The 21,919-nt window shown below is 38.7% G+C and overlaps 1 protein-coding gene across 2 annotated transcripts; it reads right to left on the bottom strand.

Moving 5' to 3' along the window:
* Positions 1–9,664: 9,664 nt before the first annotated feature.
* Scgb3a2 (secretoglobin, family 3A, member 2) lies at positions 9,665–12,763 on the bottom strand. Of its 2 annotated transcripts, none has more exons than NM_001289643.1 (3): positions 12,592–12,763; positions 10,098–10,360; positions 9,665–9,833 (listed from the first exon to the last, which is right to left on the bottom strand). In NM_001289643.1, the coding sequence occupies exons 1-3, from the start codon at positions 12,644–12,646 to the stop codon at positions 9,810–9,812; spliced, it is 342 nt and encodes a 113-aa protein (NP_001276572.1). In that variant the 5' UTR covers positions 12,647–12,763; the 3' UTR covers positions 9,665–9,809. The 2 variants fall into 2 exon arrangements, with proteins under 2 accessions (NP_001276572.1, NP_001276573.1); NM_001289644.1 differs by having other exon boundaries at positions 10,164–10,360.
* Between the last annotated feature and the right edge of the window lie 9,156 nt (positions 12,764–21,919).

Here is a 21,919-nt window from a genome sequence, read left to right as displayed (position 1 = left end):
CATCTGACAATTAGAATGCTTCTCTACCAAATGTGATCCTAAAATCTCTTTTCAGAGTTTTTTTTTTTTGAGGGGGTTGACGGTGTTTGTTTATAGTACTGTGGGGTACAAGCATCCCAAAGACTTTCACATGTTGGCAAGTATTTCCCACTGAGTTGCAACCTTTATTCTCTCTCTCTCTCTCTCTCTCTCTCTCTCTCTCTCTCTCTCTCTGTCTCTGTGTGTGTGTGTGTCTATGTGTGTGTTTGTGTGGTGTGTGTGTGTGTTTGTACATGAACCTGTGTGACACCTGGAACCACTGATCATGTGAAGACCAGAGGAGAGCATCCATCAGATTTGTCTATTTCTATCATTCTGCCTTAATTCTTTGAGATGGAGTTTCTTCTTGAATAAGGAATTTGAGGGTGTTGACTGGTTGGCAGTCCAAGGAAGCCTGTTGTCTCCACACTCCATAATGCTGGGATTACAGGTCTGGGCAAGCACATAATGCTTATATAGTATATAGCTTGTTACTTGGGTGCTGAGTCCTAACTCAAGTTGCACACCAAACACTCTTAACCACTATGGCGTATCCTTAGCCTCTTTTCGACTTTAATTAACAAATCTGTGCATGTGTAGAGATTTTACTACAAGTCAATGTAGTAAACATCATACTTCTGCCATCCATTTGAATTGATTCTTTCAGGATGGAATAGGAACAGGGTACAATGTCAACAATAGATTTGGAGAGATGCTACATAGTTGCGCTTCAAGAACTCCAGTAATTCTCAACTTTATACAAAACATTTTCTCTTCTCAACCTCTGCTGTTATCTTTCCCCAACTCTCAGCAAGATCCATATATCCAGGCAGCAAATACATTTATTTTGAAAAACAAAGTTTTTATTCATGTGAATAGTGCTCTTTTTTTTTTCCTTTTATGAACTTGTGGTCTCACTGAAACTTCATAACCACTGTGTGATTGAAGAGAGATAGTGAGACTCCCCATGTTCAGCAGGGATCAAGTACAGGATAGCAAAAGACAGGGAGAGAAACTGGGTGACCACCATACAGGCAGATGTGAGTGTAAATATAGCATCCGCGGCATCCTGTGGACATGGTTTGCAGCACTGTTACTCTGACCTCACAAGTTCCTGTCTTAACTCCACAGCTTGTGGAGTCAGCATTATGCCCTTCATGGACGTGCTGGGTGGAAGGAAAGCTTCTATTTAAATAGAATTCAAATTGTATCAATTCCTTCCACCATCTCCACCTTATTTTTCTGGGAAAAGCTTATGTTTCAGTTGTCTCACAGGGGTTAATCCTGCCAGAGCTGCCCATTTGTCATCCCTTCTCCATTATCTCAGCCCTTTGCTCCTTCTCTCCAGGCACATGGAAGGAACCTTCAAGCCTTTCTAGAATGTTCTTTTTCACCCTTAAAAGTCCTTTACCCTTATTTAACATATTGCCATACAGTAGCAACATGTAGCTTTGCCTTCATTTCATTAAAGTATTTCTCCAAGATTAGCTTCTCAAAAGGCTCATCATAGGTTCTAGTGTTTAAAATCACATCTGCTGGACAGTATTTCCCATGTCAATTGGGATGTCTCATTCCATTCCATTCCATCAAGTCCATCTCTTACCATGATCTTTAGACTTGATTTATTTCATTTAATCGTTAGAATGTTGTATTTACACATTTATAAACACTCATGTATATACACATACATACATGCCTATAACAGTTAATGAGAAAAGAGGCCATGAATCTACAAAAAAGCAAAATATGCATATAAGATAGTTTTGATACAGGAAAGGGAAGGGGAAATGGTGTAAATCTAATATAACCTGAAAAAATTAAAGAAATATTTTTTTACCTCTTTGTTGTTTGTCTTCCTAGCTAGGGTTTCTCTGTGTAGTCCTGGCTGCCCTTAAACTCACTCTGTACATCAGGCTGGCCTCAGACTCACAAGAGACATTCCTGCTTTTGCCTTTCAAGTGCTTGGATTAAAGGCGTGCACCAACACCACCCAAATTTTATTTTAAATAAATAGAATAAATATTTAAAATATTTTTTAAAATAGAAATTTAATTCCATGAGACAGGAACCATAACTCTTTTGTTAAAAGTTCCTTGCCCAGTTGTGAGCAGCAAATGCAGATTCTAGTTCTTCAGTAAATATTTCTTTTTATTAGGTATTTTCTTATTTTACATTTCAAATGCTATCCCAAAAGTCCCCCATACCCTCTCCCCTCCACTCCCCTATCCACCCACTCCCACTTCTTGGCCCTGGCGTTCCCCTGTACTGAGGCATATAAAGTTTGCAAGACCAAGGGCCCTCTCCTCCCAATGATGGCCGACTAGGCCATCTTCTGCTACATATTCAGCTAGAGACACGAGCTCTGGGGGTACTTGTTAGTTCATATTGTTGTTTCACCTATAGGGTTGCAGACCCCTTTAGCTCCTTGGGTACTTTCTCTATCTCCTCCAAACACAGACACCATTGCATGTGCCAGCAAGATTTTGCTGAAAGGACCCTGATATAGCTGTCTCTTGTGAAGCTATGCCGGTGCCTGGCAAACACAGAAGTGGATGCTCACAGTAAGCTATTGGATGGAACACAGGGCCTCCAATGGAGGAACAGTAAATATTTCTTAAGGAAATATTAAGGAGCAAATGGAAATGATGGGAAGTTTACTTAAGGGGAATGCATTATGAGGTCAAAGTGAACATGACATCAAGCCCAATGTTGCTTTCATGTGGCTTAGAGTCTTCACTCAATGACTGAGTGTCTAATCAATTAGTAACATCACATACAAAATGCATAACCATGAGGATGGTCCTGTCAATGTGAGATATGGAACAGCATCTCTTGTGCTCTGTGGTGAGATGTGGGAGGACTTCTGAAAGGCAGCAACTGACAAAAAGCAAAGGAAAAAATAGGAGTGGCAATTCCAAACAAGGTAACTGTGGGCAACTTACTGAGGACCGGCTCTTAATCAGAATGCCTGTTTGTAACTAGCATCTTCCAGTCGCCACACATATGTATTAATGAAGGGTCTACATCTACTACCTTAAAAGTCTCAGATTTTATTACAGCACCATTTCCAATGTGACTTTGACTGGCCCTTATGTATGTGAGGGACATTGGTGGTGTTTCCTGGGTAAAGTACCCATTTTCAAAGGTTAAGCAATTACATTATTGATTAGAATTGACACTACTGTTAAAAGGAAGAGTAGATCTGAATTTCATTGTGTATAAGAAAGTTTATACATTTATTGAATCATAACTAATGCATTATACTCACAGAAGTTTAAGTATGTATTTGAGGACTTTTGGTAAATGTGTACCCACAAAACTGTCATCTAATAAGATACTGAACATGTTCATTGTACACAAAATTTTCTCTTGCCATTGGTAACCCATTTGCTTTCACAATAGATTGACGTGAACTTTCTAGAGTCCAAAGGTTGATTTTAAAGTAAATATATGCAATTCTATTTCAGGCATTAAGTGTTCATTCATAACACTTGACAGCATCTTGGGATAGTTGGCTTATATGGTTCCTGGGCTAACTTGGGCAATCCCAACGAGATGACCCACCTCCACATTCAGATAAAGTGAGAAGGCAACCATATATCTGGCTTTTCCTATTGTCAATACAATTTGCTTGGGAACATGGGTAGAACATGTATTAACCTAAAGATAAATCATTAGAAACAAAATTGAGAAAAATTCATCTATAATTTCTTCAAATAAATTGTTTGGGAGACTATCTAAAGTGTGAGTCATTCAAAGGGCTTTATCATGTTACTCATGCATTCAGAAATCCCATGGGCTTATCAGGCTTCATGGACACTGGCAGATGCTATGCTCTCCTTTCTTTGAGCTTCTCCAAAGTGAGAGACAAATTATAATCAATCATTCATGAATGCCTAATTCTGTCTAGAAAAAAAGTGTTCAGAAAGGAAAAACATTGCTTCTCTTATAACCTATTACAATTGGATCTTGCCAGTACAAGTGATCATGGAGGTTTTTAAAGAAGTAATACTTGTGTTTATGTGTGCAGAGAAAAAGAAACAACATGGCAAAATGGTTAAATGTGACAAAATCTCAAAAAGAGAGAGAGAGAAAGGCAGAAAAAGGGGCACTTAAAGTTGAGGGAGTGATAGTTCTAATAGTGCTATGTTTATCCACAGAAGAAAGCCAAAGTAACAAGTTGTGAACAAAAATCAAGGAAGTCAAGGAGAAAAGTAATTTTATAGGATATCACAAGTTATCCTAAAAACATGCTTCCCAAATCTAAATAAAAATGTTTGATCACTAAAATTATCAATGCAAACACTGGCTTACATTTTGAAACTCCACTTGCTTGATGTAGAGGCCAGATGAAATTGAAAGCCTGGTTCAGGAGCACTTAGAGGTAAGAGGTAGACAGACCAAGGCAAACTAGTGTCATTGCAGAGGAGTGATGTGGAAGAATAAATGAAACTAGGAGCTGACTCTACACAGATATGGCCATGAGTCAGATAGTATCTGTCAGAGAGATTGAAGTATTGATAAAGAATAGTAGGCGGCTGACTAATGTCTCAGTATGTATGGTGATGTCATTCAGGGAGATAGAGGACACCAGAAACAAAACTCTTCAAAGATTTCCTGGGTTGTTAGAGTAAGAAGTGGCCATGATTCTGACACTCAACACTTGGCTTCTACTCTTCTAACTGTACAGCCCAAGTTTGTGTTCCCTATATCTGCTCAAACAGCTGTAGACACACAAATATACCTCATTTCTTTGAAGAAGCCAAGTTCTCTGCATTATGAGGATATTCACTCCATTGACTGCTTTCTAGAGCATTATTTGGCTAATCTGGCCTCTGTAAGATGAGTGGGCCATGTTGGTTTCACTTGTCACTGTATGTTTAATATCAATTAAAAATACTGAAATCAATATTTAATGACCAGTTATAGAATAAAATACATACATAAAGCAACAAATAACCAATAATTATAGTTTTTAGCTACTCAGTAGATAAGTTTACACTTGGTTGAGTTACACTCCTGGGTACGGGCACTGCAAAGAATGAACGTTGACATAAGTATCTTAAACTAAGGAATATCTATATCTATGTAATTGACAGGCTTAAAAAAAGTTCATAGCTCTAAGTCCTTCCATAAAGAAATTAAAAAGTGCTTATAGCAGCAACTTAAAAAGTACACCTGAAAGCTCTAGAAGAAGAAGAAAAGCAAGCACACCAAAGAGGAGTAGAAAGCCGAAAATAATCAGCATCAGGGCTGAAATCAATCAATTAGAAACAAGAAAACAATATAAAGAATCAATGAAACCAAGAGCTGGTCCTTTGAGAAAACCAGCAAGATAGACTAACCCTTAGCCAAACTAAGCAGAAGACAGAGAGACAGTATACAAATAAACAAAGTCAGAAATGAAAAGGGAGACATAACAACAGACACTGAAGAAATTCAAAGAATCATCAGGTCTTACTTCAAAAGCCTATATTCCAAAAAATTGAAAAATCTCAAGGAAATGAACCAATTTTTAGACAGGTACCACTTACAAAATTTAAATCAAGATGAGGTAAACTATTTAAAGATCCCTATAACTCCTAAAGAAATAGAAACAGTCGTAACAAAGAAAGAATTTCAGACCAATTTCACTTATGAATATTGATACAAAAATACTCAATAAAATACTTGCAAACTAAAACAAGGAACATATCAAAAACATCATCCACCATGATCAAGTAGGTTACATTCCAGGGATGCAGTGATGGTTCACTATACAAAAATTCATCAACGTAATCCACCACATAAACAAACTGGAAGAAAAAAATCACACAATCATCTAATTTTTAATATTTTTATTAGATATTTTCTTTATATACATTTCAAATGTTATCTCCTTTCCTAGTTTCCTTTCCAAAAATTCCCTATCCCCTTTCCCCTCCATCTGCTCCCCAACCTACCCACTTTTGCTTCCTGGTCCTGGCATTCCCCTTTATTGAGGCATAGAACCTTCACAGGACCAAGGGCCTCTCCTCCCATTGATGACTGACTAATCATCTCATTAGATGCTGAAAAAGCCTTTGGGAATATTCAACAACCCTTCACATTAAAATATATTAGAGAGTTCAAGAACACAAGGCATATACCTAAACATAATCAAAGCAATATACAACAAGCTAATAGACAACATCAGGCTAAATGGAGAGAAACATAAAGCAATAACACTAAAATCAGGGGCCAGACAAAGCTGCCCACCCCCTCTCTATCTATTCAATATAGTACTTGAAGTCCTAGACAGAGCAATAAGACAACTAAGGGAGATCAAGGGGATAGAAATTGAAAAAGAAGTATTGCCATTTGCAGATATGATAGTATATATAAGCAACCCCAAAAATTTTATCAGAGAACTCTTATAGATGATAAACGATTTCAAGATAGTGGCACGATACAAACATAACTCAAATAAATCAGTAGCCATCCTTTATATAAATGATAAATGGACTGACAAAAAATTAGGGAAACAATACCCCTTACAATAGCCATGACTAATATAAAATATCTTGGTTTAACTCAAATCAAGCAGGTGAAAGATCTGTATAACAAGAACAAGTTCCTGAAGATAAAAATTGAAGAAAACCTCAAAAGATGAAAAGAGCTACCATGCTAACAGATAGGTCGGGTTAATATAGTGAAAATGGCCATCTTACCAAAAGCAATCTACAGATTTAGTGCAACCCCATATAAATTCCAACAATTTTTTATAGCCCTTGAAACAGTAATTCTCAACTTCATAAGTAAAATAATAAACCCACAATAAGCAAAACAATTCTCAACAATAAAAAAATTTCTAGAGAAATCACCATCCCTGACTTCAAGCTGTACTACAAAGCAGTAGTGATCAAAACTGCCTGGTATTGGTAAAGAAACAGACATGTTGATCAATGGAATTGAATCAAAGACCCAGGAATAAATCCACACACCTATGAACACTTAATTTTTGATAAAGAAGCCAAAACCATACAACAGAACATTTGTCTTCAACAAATGATGCTGGTCTAATTGAAAGTTTGCATGTAGAAGAATGAAAATAGATGCATAGTTATCACACTGCACAAAAAAATGTCCAAGTGGATGAAGGGCCTCAACATAAAGCCTTATACAATAAATTTCATAGAGGAGAAAGTGGGAAATACCCTTGAAATCATGGGTAAAGGAACCAACTTCCTGACAGAACACCAATTCACGCTCTAAGATCAACAACTGGTAAATGGGACTTCATGAAACTGCAAAACTTCTGTAAGGCAAAGGACACTGTCAATAAGACAAAACGGTAGCCTACAGATTAGGAAAGGATTTTCACCAACCCTACAACTGACAGAGGGCTAATATCAAATATTTATGAAGAACTCATAAAGTTAAACACCAACAACTTAAATAACCCAATTTTAAAAAGGGGGGAAGCACAGAGCTAAACAGAGAATTCTCAACAGAGGAATCTCAAATGGCTGAGAAACACTTAAAGGAATGTTCAACATCCCTAGTCATCAGGGAAATGTAAAACAAAACAACCCTGAGATTCCACCTTACACCAATCAAAAACTAAGATAAAAAACTCCATTGATATACATGGTGGCGAGGATGTGCAGCATGAGGAACACTCCTTCATTGCTGGTGGAAGTGGAAACTTATAAAACCACTTTGGAAATCAGTTTGGCAGTTTCTCAGAAAACTGGTGATAGTTCTACCTCAAGACCCAGCCATACCACTCCTAGGCATATACCCAAAATATGCCACAGAATATTACAGGGACACTTGCTCAACTATATTTATAGCAGCTTTATTCATAATAACGAAGCTGGAAATGATCTAGTTGTCCCTCAGTTGAAGAATGGATAAACAAAATGTGTTACATCTGCACAATGGAATAGTATTCAGCTGTGAAAAACAAAGACATGAATTTTGCAGGCAAATGGATGGATCTTGAGGATATCATCCTGAGTGAGGTAACCCAGCCCCAAAAAGAACATGTACACCTGAAATGTATTCAGTTTTAAGTGGATATTAGCCATAAAATACAGAGTGCTATACTCCACACACCCAAGGAGGCTGGCTAGGAAGGAAAGCACAGGGAAGGATGCTTGAGCTCCACTTGGAAGGGGGAATGGAATGGTAGTGAAAGGCAGATGGAGGGACGGATCTGGTCGGAAGAGGTGCTCAAGTGGGGGGAGTAGGGGAGTCCAGTGTGGGGAGGGGCAAAGGGATGGTTGACTGGCTATGAGAATGAACGGAAACATGCAACCAATAGGGGTAGGGGGAGGTAGGGGTTATCTCCAGGAAGAGACAGAGACCTGAGATAAGGGTGGCACCCCAGAATTAATGGGGTGTCCTGCTGTGACTCACAGCATTGAGGATATGGAGCCTGGGGAGGCTGCGTCCTATGGCCAGGCAGGAATCCTGGACCAGTCCACATATATTTTTTGTTGGTGTTTGAGTCTCTGAGAGCCCCAGGGGTCCAATTCCAACCTGTGTTTTGTTATCTTAACTATCTTGCTATTTTGGGGTTGCAATGATATTAACATTGTCTTTGTATTGTTGAAGGTTACTTCCATTTTTTTCATTTTTAATGGAAGAATAAGATGAGGAATCTGGAAACACAAGTACATGAAGTATGATAGGTAATGGACAAAATTGGCTTACAGAGTGAGTGCATCCTACTTCGTATGCTAGACTATATGTCCAATAATAGTCTCCACAGAGTGTGACACAGGAGAAAAACTGTCTAGTTATATTCTGCTACATCCACTCCAGTAGTGACCCGCATGACAGGCCTAAAAATCTGGAAGCAGTCCCCAGGCAAAAGTTCATGGAAACTTAGTATCCTGGAACCTTGGCATTCCCATAGCAAGAATGCCCCAGATTTGTCCCTGTGATAGTGTGGAGGGTCTTGCATGCTTTCTTCCAGCATTTTACTGGAAAAAGAGTTAGAAATCTCAGGGCAAGCTTAGCAATGTATATGTAGAATCTTCATTACAGTCAGGTATGGCAGACTACATTGTATATTAGAAGAAAGTTGGTGAGTTCTTCTGACAAATGGAGATTCCCTACAGATACTTAAAAGAGCAGCCAAGTTACTCCCATATGTAAGAAGTTACCATGGCCTAGGAAACAGGAGGGTTGTGGTTTAAGGAGGAACTACAGTGCTGCATTATTCATGAGAAGGTCTGCTAGAGCAGAATTCCCTGGTGCAAGCTTTCTCAAGGTTCAAAGGAATAGCATAAATTGTGACTAGGTTGTGAAATCCCCTCCTGGCCCCTGTCATTAGCAGACTCTAGGTAGGGCTGTTCTTATTCTCAACTGTAAACATTGCCTGGTTCCTGCCAATCCCTTGAAGGCATTCCTTGGTTTTTGTGTCAGGTAACTTCAATGTACCTTGCCTGCTGTGATACCCTACTTCTTTGCTTTCTGTATTATATAAAACTGATGCTAACTTTGACAAAATTACATCCAGATACCACACTCCCTTGTGTCCATGTCGGTTTGTCATCCTTTTCTTGCCGACTCCTGCCCACCTGTAACTGGAACCCTGAGTTTTCCTGCAGATCAAGGACCCGACTGAGGTCTGTCTGCAGCAATATTCTAGAATGAACACAGGCTGAGTCACAAATCTTTTCATTGCTTTATTCATACTTTTCTAGACTCCTTAAACTCTGGGACATTCAGTTTACAAATGATAGAATGAGAGATCCAGCCAGCCAGAGTGAGCAAATCCTTCTTTTCATACTCCTTCCTTAAATCTCTTTATGAAGATTTTATACCAGGTGTGAAAGAGCCTCCTAGAAAATAGAAACAAAGATAAACATGATAAGCCTTCTTGCCTGTCATTAGTATGTTTCAAAACTATTTACTCTTAATCTCCTACTTGACATTTTGCTGATGTTGAAGGAAAGACTCGGTGTGTCTTATCTAGGATCCCAAAGCTATGCAATGATATAAAATCACAGCTTAGACTGTTCAAACACTCTTTCTATAAATGCAAATGTTTGCTTTTTGGAGTCCCTGGGATATGCACATATCATGGGAAGAAATAATACACTTACAAATGATGGGAGGTTGTTCACGTAGCAAAGGCTTCTCCCAGGGAAATAAGAACAAATTATAATTACCAGAAGCTTCTTCACGGCCTCGGAAGCCTCTGGTCCCAGCTCGTCCACACACTTCTTCAGTCCTGTCACCAGATGTTCTACAGAAATGCCCAGGGTTTTCAGAAGCATCTTCAAGGGATCAAATGAGGGAATAATGTCGTCCAAAGGTACAGGTAATTTGTCAACAACAGGGAGACGGTTGATGAGAAGGGCAGTGGCTGCAGAGCAAAGGGGATCAAAGAGTGAAACATGGTACACCCATCTCTGTCTAAGACTCCATCCCATCCCTCTCGATTCATCAACATCTCCAATCTACATGTGCTCCTTTGGATTTCCCATCCATTTTATGGTTTGGGGGCATGGCATATGGCAGTCCATCTCCCTAGAACTTTCTCCAGTTAGCTATAGCCCTTCTTTCCTCCTGTGGTCTGGTTTTGTTTTAAAGATTATCCCTTACAGAAGGCTGTAGCAGCCACTGCATTTAAACAGCATCTTGCGTTGCTCTTCTCTCATTGTTTTTTCATATTGTTATCTACTATATTATATATGTGTTATTTTTACCAGTTTCACCCTTTCCCTAGAATAGAAGATCCATAAGAGTAAGGAGTTTGTGTTTGCTGCTATGCCTGATGTTCAGAAATAATTATGTCATATAGTAAGGGAAAGTACTGAAAATTCATTCAGTAGGTACTAAAGAGGCATTGAATGAGAGAGTATTTTGTATATAGTTTGTCCACAGTGATAGCCTTCAGCCTAAGGAGACTTGCCATAAAGCTTCGCCAGTCAAGACCAAGCCTGAATGAACTAAATTAGAGTGAATGAAATCAATTCAGTTCAGTGCCACACCATAATTGTCACCAGTTAGAATAGGAACAGTTCTGGGTTAAGAAGAGGAGTGAATGCAATTTGATATAAGATCAGAAAATCCTTGTGACGTTAAAATGAACGTGAATGTATATAGAATGGCTACCTATTTGTCTAGAGAGTGGGGCCAGAATGCAGAATTTCAGTGGGTGTGGCTAATAACTAGATAATTGGGCAATGCAGAAAAAAATCAGTCAAATAAGTTATTTGAAAGCCTTCAATGCCATACCCATAATTACAGAACTTTTCCCCGAGGATAGTAGGGAGTTATCAATGTTTTGCAGGGGGAAATTTCACTTTATATCTTTGACTTAAGGAAAAGTGGTCACAAGGGGTCAGGGAGGATGAGGGACAAAAAAAAGGAATAAATCAGAAGAGGTGTAGAGAGGCTCAACAAGGTACTTATAAAAGAGAGGTGTAAAAAGAAGAAAAGCTGTACATGGTTAGTTCAGCATGTATGAATGTAAGCATATATCACAGCAAAGCCTATCAATTTATACAGTTGACAAGTTAATAATTACAACTTAAAATAAGGTTTTTTTAAAAAATTCTGCTAAAAAGGAGAGAAAGATAAGCATAAAAGATAAGCAGAATAGAAAAATATGTGTAATATAGTTTTATGAAAACCTGTGCAAATATTTAAATATATATGTGCATGTGACTATTCACCTAATAAATTGTTTCTTAGTAGCTAAGATTTTTCTGAGGTTCATTGTTTCTCTGAAAACCTGTTTGTTTTCTGATTCCTGATTCAAATTATGAAACTGGAGCCTGTGGCTTGCTCTGTCTTCATCTTCTGTCACTTATTTTCCCTTCAAACTTTCTCTTCACAGACTGCTAGTAATTTTAATCTGTGCTCCTTTCTGCTGTCATCTTTGTCTGAAAAAAAAAACTTTCCTTACACACTAAGGGACAATGAAATATTCAAATCTGGCAAATTTCTCAACAAAGAGAATCTAGTAAAAGCAACCATCTTCAGTCAGAATTCTGAGTACAGGTAGCACTTAAAATCTCATGGTTAATCTTCATAATGTTCACCTTAAATGTTTCTGTGAGTTCTCTATCTTTCTGGATAACATTCATCATACCCTTTACCCTTGAAGAGCAATGGATACGATCAAGGATTTTTCTCAAGGATCCAAACATCTCATCCTGATAGTTACAGAGACTCCCTCTCAAAGGACTCTCTCAGCCTTCTAAGGAGCCAGGTTCTGTGCCTTATTTGAAAATTAAGTACTTCACGCCCCAGTACAGCCACTGAATGCTGCCTGTGCACCCCACTGGAGATTGTAGTACAGCAGTTTCTATAGAAAGCTCATCCTACTATAAGCTTACTTGCAACAGTCTTTATAGCCGATGAATGTACCTACTTCAGGCGATTCAATCAACCCACCTAATTTACTGTGCATTGGGAGTAGTGTTATAGCTTGATTGATGGAGGAGCTCCACTTTCTTCCAGCAGTTCTAATTTTCTGTGACTCTGACACTCCTTTTACAGTACTCTATTGCTGGTATGCTAGGATTAGTTGTGTCACAATAGAAACAGGAAAGGAGAGAGCTATCAATGCACCAGATAGTGACTTACCAGAATAACCACAAATACCAATGGTCACCAGCAGAAAGATAGATACCAGCTTCATAGCTGGTGCCTGTGATGTTTTCCGGGACTTTGGAATGCAGTCAGAAAGCCCAACAAAATCACGGTGTCAATAGTTCTGCTCGCTGTCACCTGATGGCTGCTTTTCCTCAGAGGTACTAATATATGCACTGAAGACCTGAATTTCAACCACTGCCTGTTGACTTACCCCAGCAAAGAAGAGCATGCAGGGCAATCTTCCTAACTAAACATTCTGAAGGGTTTTCCACTTTTCATCACATTCTCGTGAGAAACAAAGCTGTTCACAGAAGTAGTCTCAAGTAGTTCTTTCCCAAGCCCTAGCATAGAAATGATGACAGACGGCAAAGGATTTCCCCCTGGAAGAACACTAAAGCAGATGTGAAGGCTTTCTGTTGGGTTTGAGAGGAATGCTTTCCTATACTTTGTTTTGTGTTTATTTAACGTTTGGAGAATTGTATTACTTGTTGAACTTCTAAGATTTAGCTGACTGGAACCGCCACGTTTCTCTAGAACTTACCGATGGATCAATATTCACATATTGATGAAGACAAGGTCACCAGATTTCTGTTACCTTTCCTAATGTCCTCTAGTAATCCAGGGGAAAATGAGCATGTGTTTATCTATTATCCACTATGTCTGTGTCTGTGTCATCTATATCATTGTCTCTATCAGTCAACATTCTAAGAACCAATCTATTTCCAAGGCTGCCCTTCTGGAACCCAGGGCTCAGCCATGGGACACCAGAATGACCACATTTATAAACAACATTTACTGGAGTTCACTGGGGGCATTAGCTGAGCATTGAATTCAAGGAAGGGTACAAGGAAATCTTCAATGGGAGAAATAGAGAACAGACTCCAGGTGGTTTCTGAAATGACCTCACAACCCATTGATCATACTTTACAATTTCCAACACTTAAAAAAATGCAAAAACTCCAAGAAGACAGTGTGCTGTCAGTCCCTTAATATTTGAGTTCAGTCTTAACTCCATCTGAAGGTATGGTATTGCTTTAAAGATCTGATAAATTATGCAAAGGAGTATGTATGCCAAATTAGAATTATTACATAAATCATCTGTTACTAAATTCTATAACCATTTGACTGTTGCACTGTCATTAATTTCAGCTACCTGATCAACTGAATGAAAAGACTACTGATTACTGCTGTGCAGTCAATGCTGCTTTCTCTGCTGTGTACTATTTCTGTTTCTCAGACATTTTAACACATATATCAGTACATTGTGTGGCTATGTTAACCCCTTGAATTCACCTCCCCTAAGCTTTGTGTCCTTTCTTTTGTCACAGTAAACCTCTTATTAGGGTTATTGTGGGCTGTTTGATTTTAAAATCTCTCTCTCTCTCTCTCTCTCTCTCTCTCTCTCTCTCTCTCTCTCTCCTCCACCTCCCCCAGTCTCTTACTGCTCCTGTGAGTTCCTAGGCCCAATGCCATGTCATGTTCCTATACCAGATAGCAAACTTTAATTACACTGATAGTCATCTCCTTATCTGTTGGCAAGAATAATTATAGAACTTAATCTATTCTGAGTCTTCTCAATCTCTTTCCTGTGTGTTTGTTCTTACATCCTTAGTGCCCTTCTTCTCGTTGTAGATGCTCATATTAAGGTTTATTTGTGAGTATCTTTAAGAAGTTATTTCCTCCTTTTGGATCCTAATACAGAGTCCAGAAAAATTAATAGTTATGAGAAGTCTCAGTACCAGGTCCATATGTGATCATTTTATTTTTATAATAAACCTTCAGTTGATAAGTCTTCATGACTATCAAGTTATCTTTAATAAACACAGAGAACTAAAAGTATTGGGATAGTTGTTAAGATCACTTAAAGATAGAATTATTTTTATTATTTTGATAATATATATATACATGTGTGTGTGTGTGTGTGTGTGTGTGTGTGTGTGTGTGTGTACACATACATATAAACTTTTGACACATTTCAGGATTCCTTCTTGTTAAACATTCTGAAATAACGAGGAAAAGAAGAAATTTTTTCCAGCATAGAATAAAGCTGCAGCCTATAAATCTATACCCAACATTACACTGATGGAGGAAAAACTCATTGTGTTTCCATTAAAATCAATGAAATGACATGGGTTTCCACTTGCTCTACTCTTATTTAACGTGGTTTTAGACATCTTAGCTAGATCAATAAAATAAGAGAAATAGAAACTGTACAAATAGGAAAGGAAGAAGGCTAGCTACTTGTTTGCAAATTTACATATGAGACCCATAAAGATTCTAACAATAAACACTTTCAGTAAAGTAGTAAAATGCAAATTAAACATGTAAAGATGAGTAGCTTTTCTATAGGCTAATAACAAATGTATAGATAAAGAAATCACAAAATCAATTACATTCACAATGGCTTCAAACAATTTTAAATACCTAAGAATGAGGCTAATCAAGGAAGTGAATGATATCTCCAAGGAAAATGATCAAAACCAAAACAAACAAACAAACAAACAAACAAACAAAATCACTGAAGACAAATAGAAAACACTTGACTTTCTAGGCCCACAATTAGCTGAATTAATAGAGTGAAATATCTGTGTTGCTAAACGTGATCTACTGATTAAATTTCATTAAAATTTCAATGACATTACTCTTAAAAGGGGAAAAACCAGTCCTAAAAGTTGTATGGAATTATAAAGACTCCAGAATAACTGAAGCAATCTTCAGTAAAAAAAAAAAAAAAAAGAAAGAAGTAACATAATATCTGATGTGACATCACACTACAGAGCCATAGTAACAAAAACCATATGATGCTGGTACAAAAGTGAAACATATATCAATGGGACATAATAGAGTAAGTATACAGACTTATAACCCACATGATTTGTTTTTACAAAGAAGCATATACTCATGAAAAGAAACACTCTTCAAAAAATCGTGCTGAGAAGACTTGGCATTCACATGTACCATGAATCTAGAACCCTATCTCCTCTTTGTTACTCAAACCTCAACTCAAACTGGATGAAAAACTTTCATGTTAGACCTGAAAACATAAACTTGTTAAAGGGAAACTTGATAGACATAGTTGAGTGAGGACTTTCTTGAGAGCTCTTTAGAGGTATGCTACTTGCATGCCCTCAACCAAAGACTGGTCCTCCTCTATTCTGGGAAGGTCCTCTCCCATGGAACACACAGTTTCAGAAAAGATGCCCCTGGAGTAGTCAGGGAGAAAGTGGACACCTGCCTAGGCAGCTAAATCATCCAAACCAACTCTGCTGACCCATGGGATGAGAGACATTGCAGCCAGATGGCCCTTATATTCAGGTAACAACATTCTTAAGAATTCTCTAGTACTTCAGGAAGTATGGTAACTGAACTTATTCTGTGTATTTCAAAACCTTCTGCATAGTACAGGAAGCATACATAAACCAAGTTAGGTAGTGCATAGAATGAGAGAAAAGTATGGCTAGCTATTCTGACAGAAAAGTAATTTCTAGAATTTTTTTAAAAGAACTATAACAAACAAACAGAAAAACCTGAGTACCACAGAACTAAACAACCCATTCAATAAGTGAGTTAGTGAAATAGTTAGGTTTGCAAAAGATGGAATATAAAAGGTCGAGAATTGTCCTTTTAAAAGTTCATTTTAGCTATTAAGAAAAAGTGAACTAAAGGTACAGTGAGATAGGTAGAGAGGGGAAGTGGTAGGTGAGGCAGAGAATACAGTGAAAATGTGTTACATACATGGAAGAAACCGTCTTTATGAAACTCTATACTACATACAATGAAACTATGACAATGAATAAATTATAAAAATTAAAATGAACAGCCAAGAGGTAAGGCCTTTCTATTCTGACCTGAATTTTGCTATTGCTTAAGTAATTCAGATATATTTCCACTAAGCATTAGTGAAACACACTATGATGGTTAGTCTTCATAGTCAGTTTGACTGAATCAGGAATCAACTGAGAGACAAGCCTCAGCGTACACTTAGAGGACTGTCTTGATTGTGTTAACTAAAGTGGGAAGACATCTCTCCCAGGATGTGAGATAGTGCCCTCTCCAGGGGTAGAGAAGACAAAGAGGTCCAAGGTTAATTGTCTTTTATTTTTGTCATCTTGTCTCAGGTGGGACTCGGGGATGTTTATAAATTATTGACATCCTGCTGATGAGGCACCATTGCTATCCTTCTCAGACACAAAAATCCAGGTTCTTTCACCGTCCAACATCGCCTAGTGACCCGTGGCTTTTCAGGAGCCCTCCAGCTCTTCAGCATCATGCACACACACTGAGCAGTCACAGGCTCTCAGCATAACCAGTAAGAAGGCAGCCATGTGGATTTAATCCTGTGTAGGGGGATAACGCAATGCTACCTTGGGTCAATGGTTTTTTCACGCTTTAAAGAAAAATCCCAATGGAATGGAAGCCTGGAAGGCAGAAGCAGAGAGAATAACTGATTAATGGAGAGAAAACCAAAACAAACTTGGGGAAACAGCAGAAAAAGAGACAGCGTGTCACAGCTGACTGGATGTTTTCAGTCAAGGCTCTGTAGCTTCAAATGGTTCTTGACTTTAAAGATTTGGGGAAGAAGACAGGAGACAAAACAGAATTTTCGATGCCTCGTTTAGAAAGCAATCTGAGGTAATTTGTTAGACTGAGAACAGCTAGTCTCTGAGTAGGTTGAGATCTCATAACTTTCTATTTTTTGTATTATTCTATCTCACAGCATGTGCCCAGCACAGAAATCAAACACATGGTACACATGCATGCTTTCAATCAAACAAGTACTGTGTATCTGAAGGCTTATCAGGGAAGTCTGACACTTGTATTCTAAACCATGATTAACTGAATGGGATTGACATTTGATCTCAGAAGACGTGACTGGAGGTCTTAAATGGGAAAAGAAACACATTTAGAAACAAAAAGGCAGGGCTTGTGTCCAGAGCATTGGTCATCACAAACCTGTGATCAGCATGCTACAATTAGCTCCATAGCAACAGGGTGCTCCCACACCTACCCTGTACTCATTAACTTCTTTTGTGTGGTCCTTTCTGGTGCATGGATCAATGCCAGGGAGCTGGGGCCTTTGGCTTATACTTCTGCATTTTAAATAGTAACCTGGCAAAATCTAACAGTGGCACCTTCTCCCTTTACTGTCAAGCTTTGGCCTTGGACTATGCTGTACATGGGAGCTGCATTCCCTCGCAATCGGTGTCGAAGTGAATGTGACCACAATCAGTGACCCTCAGAGTTCAGACTGCACTTTCCCACAGTAAAGGAGTGGGATTAATGTCTTGGCTAGAACTTATTTCCTTTCTCCTAAATGTTTGCACTCAATGTTGTTTTAATAACCAAGGTCCAGTGCTGGGGTAGTTGCAGGGGCTCCTGGCAAGCATGATGTTTGTGGAATACTTCTCTGGCTCCTTGAGGCCTGTCAAACATTGAGGGAGATCTTTTCCTGCTTAAGTGCCTTATTCTTGGTTCTTAATTATTAAGAACAGAGGTACCAAGTGCAACAGAAATCAGGATTGGAAGTGCGTATCTGTATTCTCAGCAACAGGAGATCGAGGCAAGAAGATCAAGAGTTCACAGCTACAAACTGAGTTTTCGGCTAACATGGGCTACACGAGACCTTACCTTTATTGTTCTGTTCTGTTCTGTTCTGTTCTGTTCTGTTCTGTTCTGTTCTGTTCTGTTCTGTTCTGTTCTGTTCTGTTCTGTTGTTTTAGAGTGGGGATTGAGAAAAAAAGTAAAATTACAAGTCATTAAAAAAAAATCATGAGGATTTGAGAAATTGATACCGATTAAGAAACACTTTGAAATTGTGGTATACATATGCTCTCTTGTGGCCAAGGTAGAGATTACACTGAAGTTTGTCTATAGAGCAAAGCATATTTTTTAATTAATTATTTTATTTATTTACATCCCAACTGTTGACCCCTGCAGGTCCTCTCTTCCAGAGTTTGTCATCCCATCCACTCTCCCCTTTACCTCTGAAAGGGTGAACACATACACACACACACACACACACACACACACACACACACACACACACACACACACACACACACATTTCCTGGGGCATCACTTCTTACAAAATTAGGGGCATCTTCTCCCACTGAGGCCAAATAAAGCAGTCCTCTATTATATTTGTAGAGAAAAGGGAATACTCCTCTATTGCTGGTAGGATTACAAACTGGTATAATCTGTCTGGAAATCAATCTAGTGGTTCCAAAAAAAAAACAAACAAACAAACAAACAAACCTGGAAATAGTTCTACTTGAAAACACAGCTATACCAATCCTGAGCATATACGGAAAATATGCTCAGCCATACCACAAGGACACGTGCTCTACTATGTTCATAGCAGCTTTATTCATCATACCCAGAAATTGGAATTAACACAGATCTCCCTCTATCAAAGAATGGATACAGAAAATGTGGCTCATTTACACAATGGAATACTATTCAACTATTAAAACAAGGACATCATGAATTTTGCAGGCAAGTGGATAGAACTATAAAATATCATCCTGAGTGAGGTCACCCAAACACAAAAGGACATGTATGGTGTATACTCACCAAAAAGTGGATATTAGCCAAAAAGTACAGAATACCTATGATACACTCCATAGATCCTAAGAAGTTATACAAGAATGAGAGGACGCATCAATCCCACTTTGAAGGGGGAACAAAAAAAAAAATCACAGGAGGCAGAAGGAGGGAGAAACCTGGATGAAAGACGGGAGATTGAGTGGAAAAGGGTGGCAGGATCAGTTATGAGGGAAGACAGGAGAGAAGCTCAAAGGGCCAAGAGAATGAATGGAAATATTCTTCTTCTTCTTCTTCTTCTTCTTCTTCTTCTTCTTCTTCTTCTTCTTCTTCTTCTTCTTCTTCTTCTTCTTCTTCTTCTGCTGCTGCTGCTGCTGCTGCTGCTGCTGCTGCTGCTGCTGATGCTGCTGCTGCTGCTGATGATGATGATGCTGATGCTGATGATGCTGATGCTGATGCTGACAATGACTATGACGATTACGAAGATGCAGGGAGTCGGTGTTGGAAGATGGGGAAACCTCTAGAAACTACCAGTGACTTGGGATGGGAGAGGCTCCCAGGACTCAACGGGTGTGACAGCCAAAATGTGCAACAGTGAGGGGAAAGGGAAGTGTATTAACGAGTCATCTTTCACTTGCTTGGTTAGAGTCACTCCAAGATATTTTATATTACTTGTGACTAATGGGAAGAGTGTTATTTCTCTAGTTTCTTTCTCAGTCTGTTTATCCTTTGAGTAGAGGAAGGCTACTGATTTGTTTGAATTAATTTTATATCCAGCCACTTTGCTGAAGTTGTTTATCAGCTGGAGGAGTTCTCTGCTATAATTTTTGGAGTGACTTAAGTATATAATCATATCATCTGCAAATAGTGATATCTTGACTACTTCCTTTGCAATTTGTATCCCTTTGACCTCCTTTTGTTGTCTAATTGCTCTGGCTGGAACTTCAAGTACTCTATTGAATAAGATAGGGAGAGAGTGGGCAGCCTTGTCTGGTCCCTGATTTTAGTGAGATTGCTTCAAGTTTCTCTCTATTTATTTTCATGTTGGCTATTAGTTTGCTGTATGTTGCTTTTATTAAGTTTAGGTATGAGCCTTGAATTCCTGATCTTTCCAAGACTTTTAAAATGAAGGGGTGTTGTATTTTGTCAAATTCTATTTCAGCATCTAACGAGGTGATCATGTGTTTTTTTTTTCCTTTGAGTTTGTTTATATAGTGGATTGTGTTTATGGATTTCCATATATTGAACCATCCCTGCATCCCTAGGATTTAGCCTACTAGATCATGGTGAATGATCATTTTGATATGTTCTTGGATTCAGTTTGTGAGAATTTTATTGAGTATTTTTGCATCAATATTCATAAGGGAAATTGATCTGAATACTCTTTCTTTGTTGGGTCTTTGTGTGGTAGATGTGTCGGTGTAATGGTAGCTTCTTTGTATAGTTCTTTTGGCTTCTACTTGGTTGATTTCAGCCCTGGGTTTGATTATTTCCTGCCCTCTACTCCTCAACAGAAATGACATTAGCTGAAGTACCCAACAAAGGGGAGAGAGAACCTGTAGAGACCATAACCACAGTTTAAGCACAGCCTCCAATTGAGGGATCGGGCCACCCATGCATCACAAAAATATCAACAAAGAATTGTTCCCATCTAAAGAAAATACAGGAACAAAGAGTGAAGCAGAGACTGAAGAAAAGGCCATCCAGAGACGACCCCACCTAGGGATCAATCCCATCTACAGACACCAAACCCAGACAGTATTATTGATGCCAAGAAGTACTTGCTGGCAGGAGCATGCTATGGTTGTCCCCTGAGAGGCTCTGCCAGAGCCTAACCAATACAGATACAGATGTTCACACGCAACCTTCAGACTGAGCACAGGGACCTCAGTGGAGGAGTTAGGAGAAGAACTGAAGGAGCTTAAGGGGTTTGCAACCCCACAGGAAGAACAATATCAACTAACCAGAGCATCCAGAGCTCCGAGAGACTAAACAACCAACCAAAGAATACACATGGAGGGACCTATGACTCCAACTGCATATGAAGCAGAGGGCTGCCCTATCTGGCATAAATAGGAGGGGAGTCCCTTGGTCCTGTGAAGGCTCAATGCTCCAGCATAGGGGAATGCTAGAATAGAGTAGGTCGGTGGGGTTGGTGGTTAAGGGTGATGGGATAGGCAGTTTCCTGAGGGAAACTGGGAAGGATGGGAAGGGAGAATAACATTTGAAATGTAAATAAATAAAATAATCAATTATATATATGAAGTTGCTATCTTACAATTTAGAGAAAATAATTGATTATAAATTTTAAAGCCAAAAAGGAACATTTTGAGATGGAAGATTGTTGCATTCTTTGTGATGTGTTTGGTTTGGTTTTTTAGTTTTTGCTCTATTTTTGCAATGATAAACCCACAAAACGAGACACTATCTGCCAGAAAGCTTGGATGCTTTCTTATTGAATTTATTAATATGTGGGAGTGAGGGGTAAGGGTGCAGAGAGGAGGGTGATCAAATAGACTGTTGGACGAGGAAAGACAGACACTTCTAGCCCTTATGATGTTCACAGTGTACTCAAGTAGTTAACAGTGAGGGTACCAGCAGGATCATTGTTTCATTCCAGGACCTTGATAAATAAGCAGACATTCTGGTGAGCATGGGCTGGTAAAATACTCAGCCTCTCTTTGGATTCTTTCATTTGTAAATTGTAGTGCCAAGACTTCAAGATATTGTAATTAATTGTGGGGAATATTTTTAAAGAATAGAGCAGTATATAAGT

The sequence above is a fragment of the Mus musculus genome, chromosome 18 (genome assembly GCF_000001635.26).
Source record: "Mus musculus strain C57BL/6J chromosome 18, GRCm38.p6 C57BL/6J".
Taxonomy (NCBI): Eukaryota; Metazoa; Chordata; class Mammalia; order Rodentia; family Muridae; genus Mus; species Mus musculus.
Note: the sequence above shows the minus strand (reverse complement) of the source record. Positions and strands in the feature narration are given on the sequence as shown.

Bases quoted from the DNA above. Each gene is read 5' to 3' on its own strand.
- Scgb3a2 (NM_001289643.1), bottom strand. From the start codon at position 12,646: ATGAAGCTGGTATCTATCTTTCTGCTGGTGACCATTGGTATTTGTGGT. The intron at 10,361-12,591 runs GTAAGTCACTAT...TTTGCTCTGCAG, and splicing joins TGGTATTTGTGGTTATTCTG to CCACTGCCCTTCTCATCAAC. The intron at 9,834-10,097 runs GTAAGTGTATTA...TCTATTTTCTAG, and splicing joins TGAACAACCTCCCATCATTT to GAGGCTCTTTCACACCTGGT.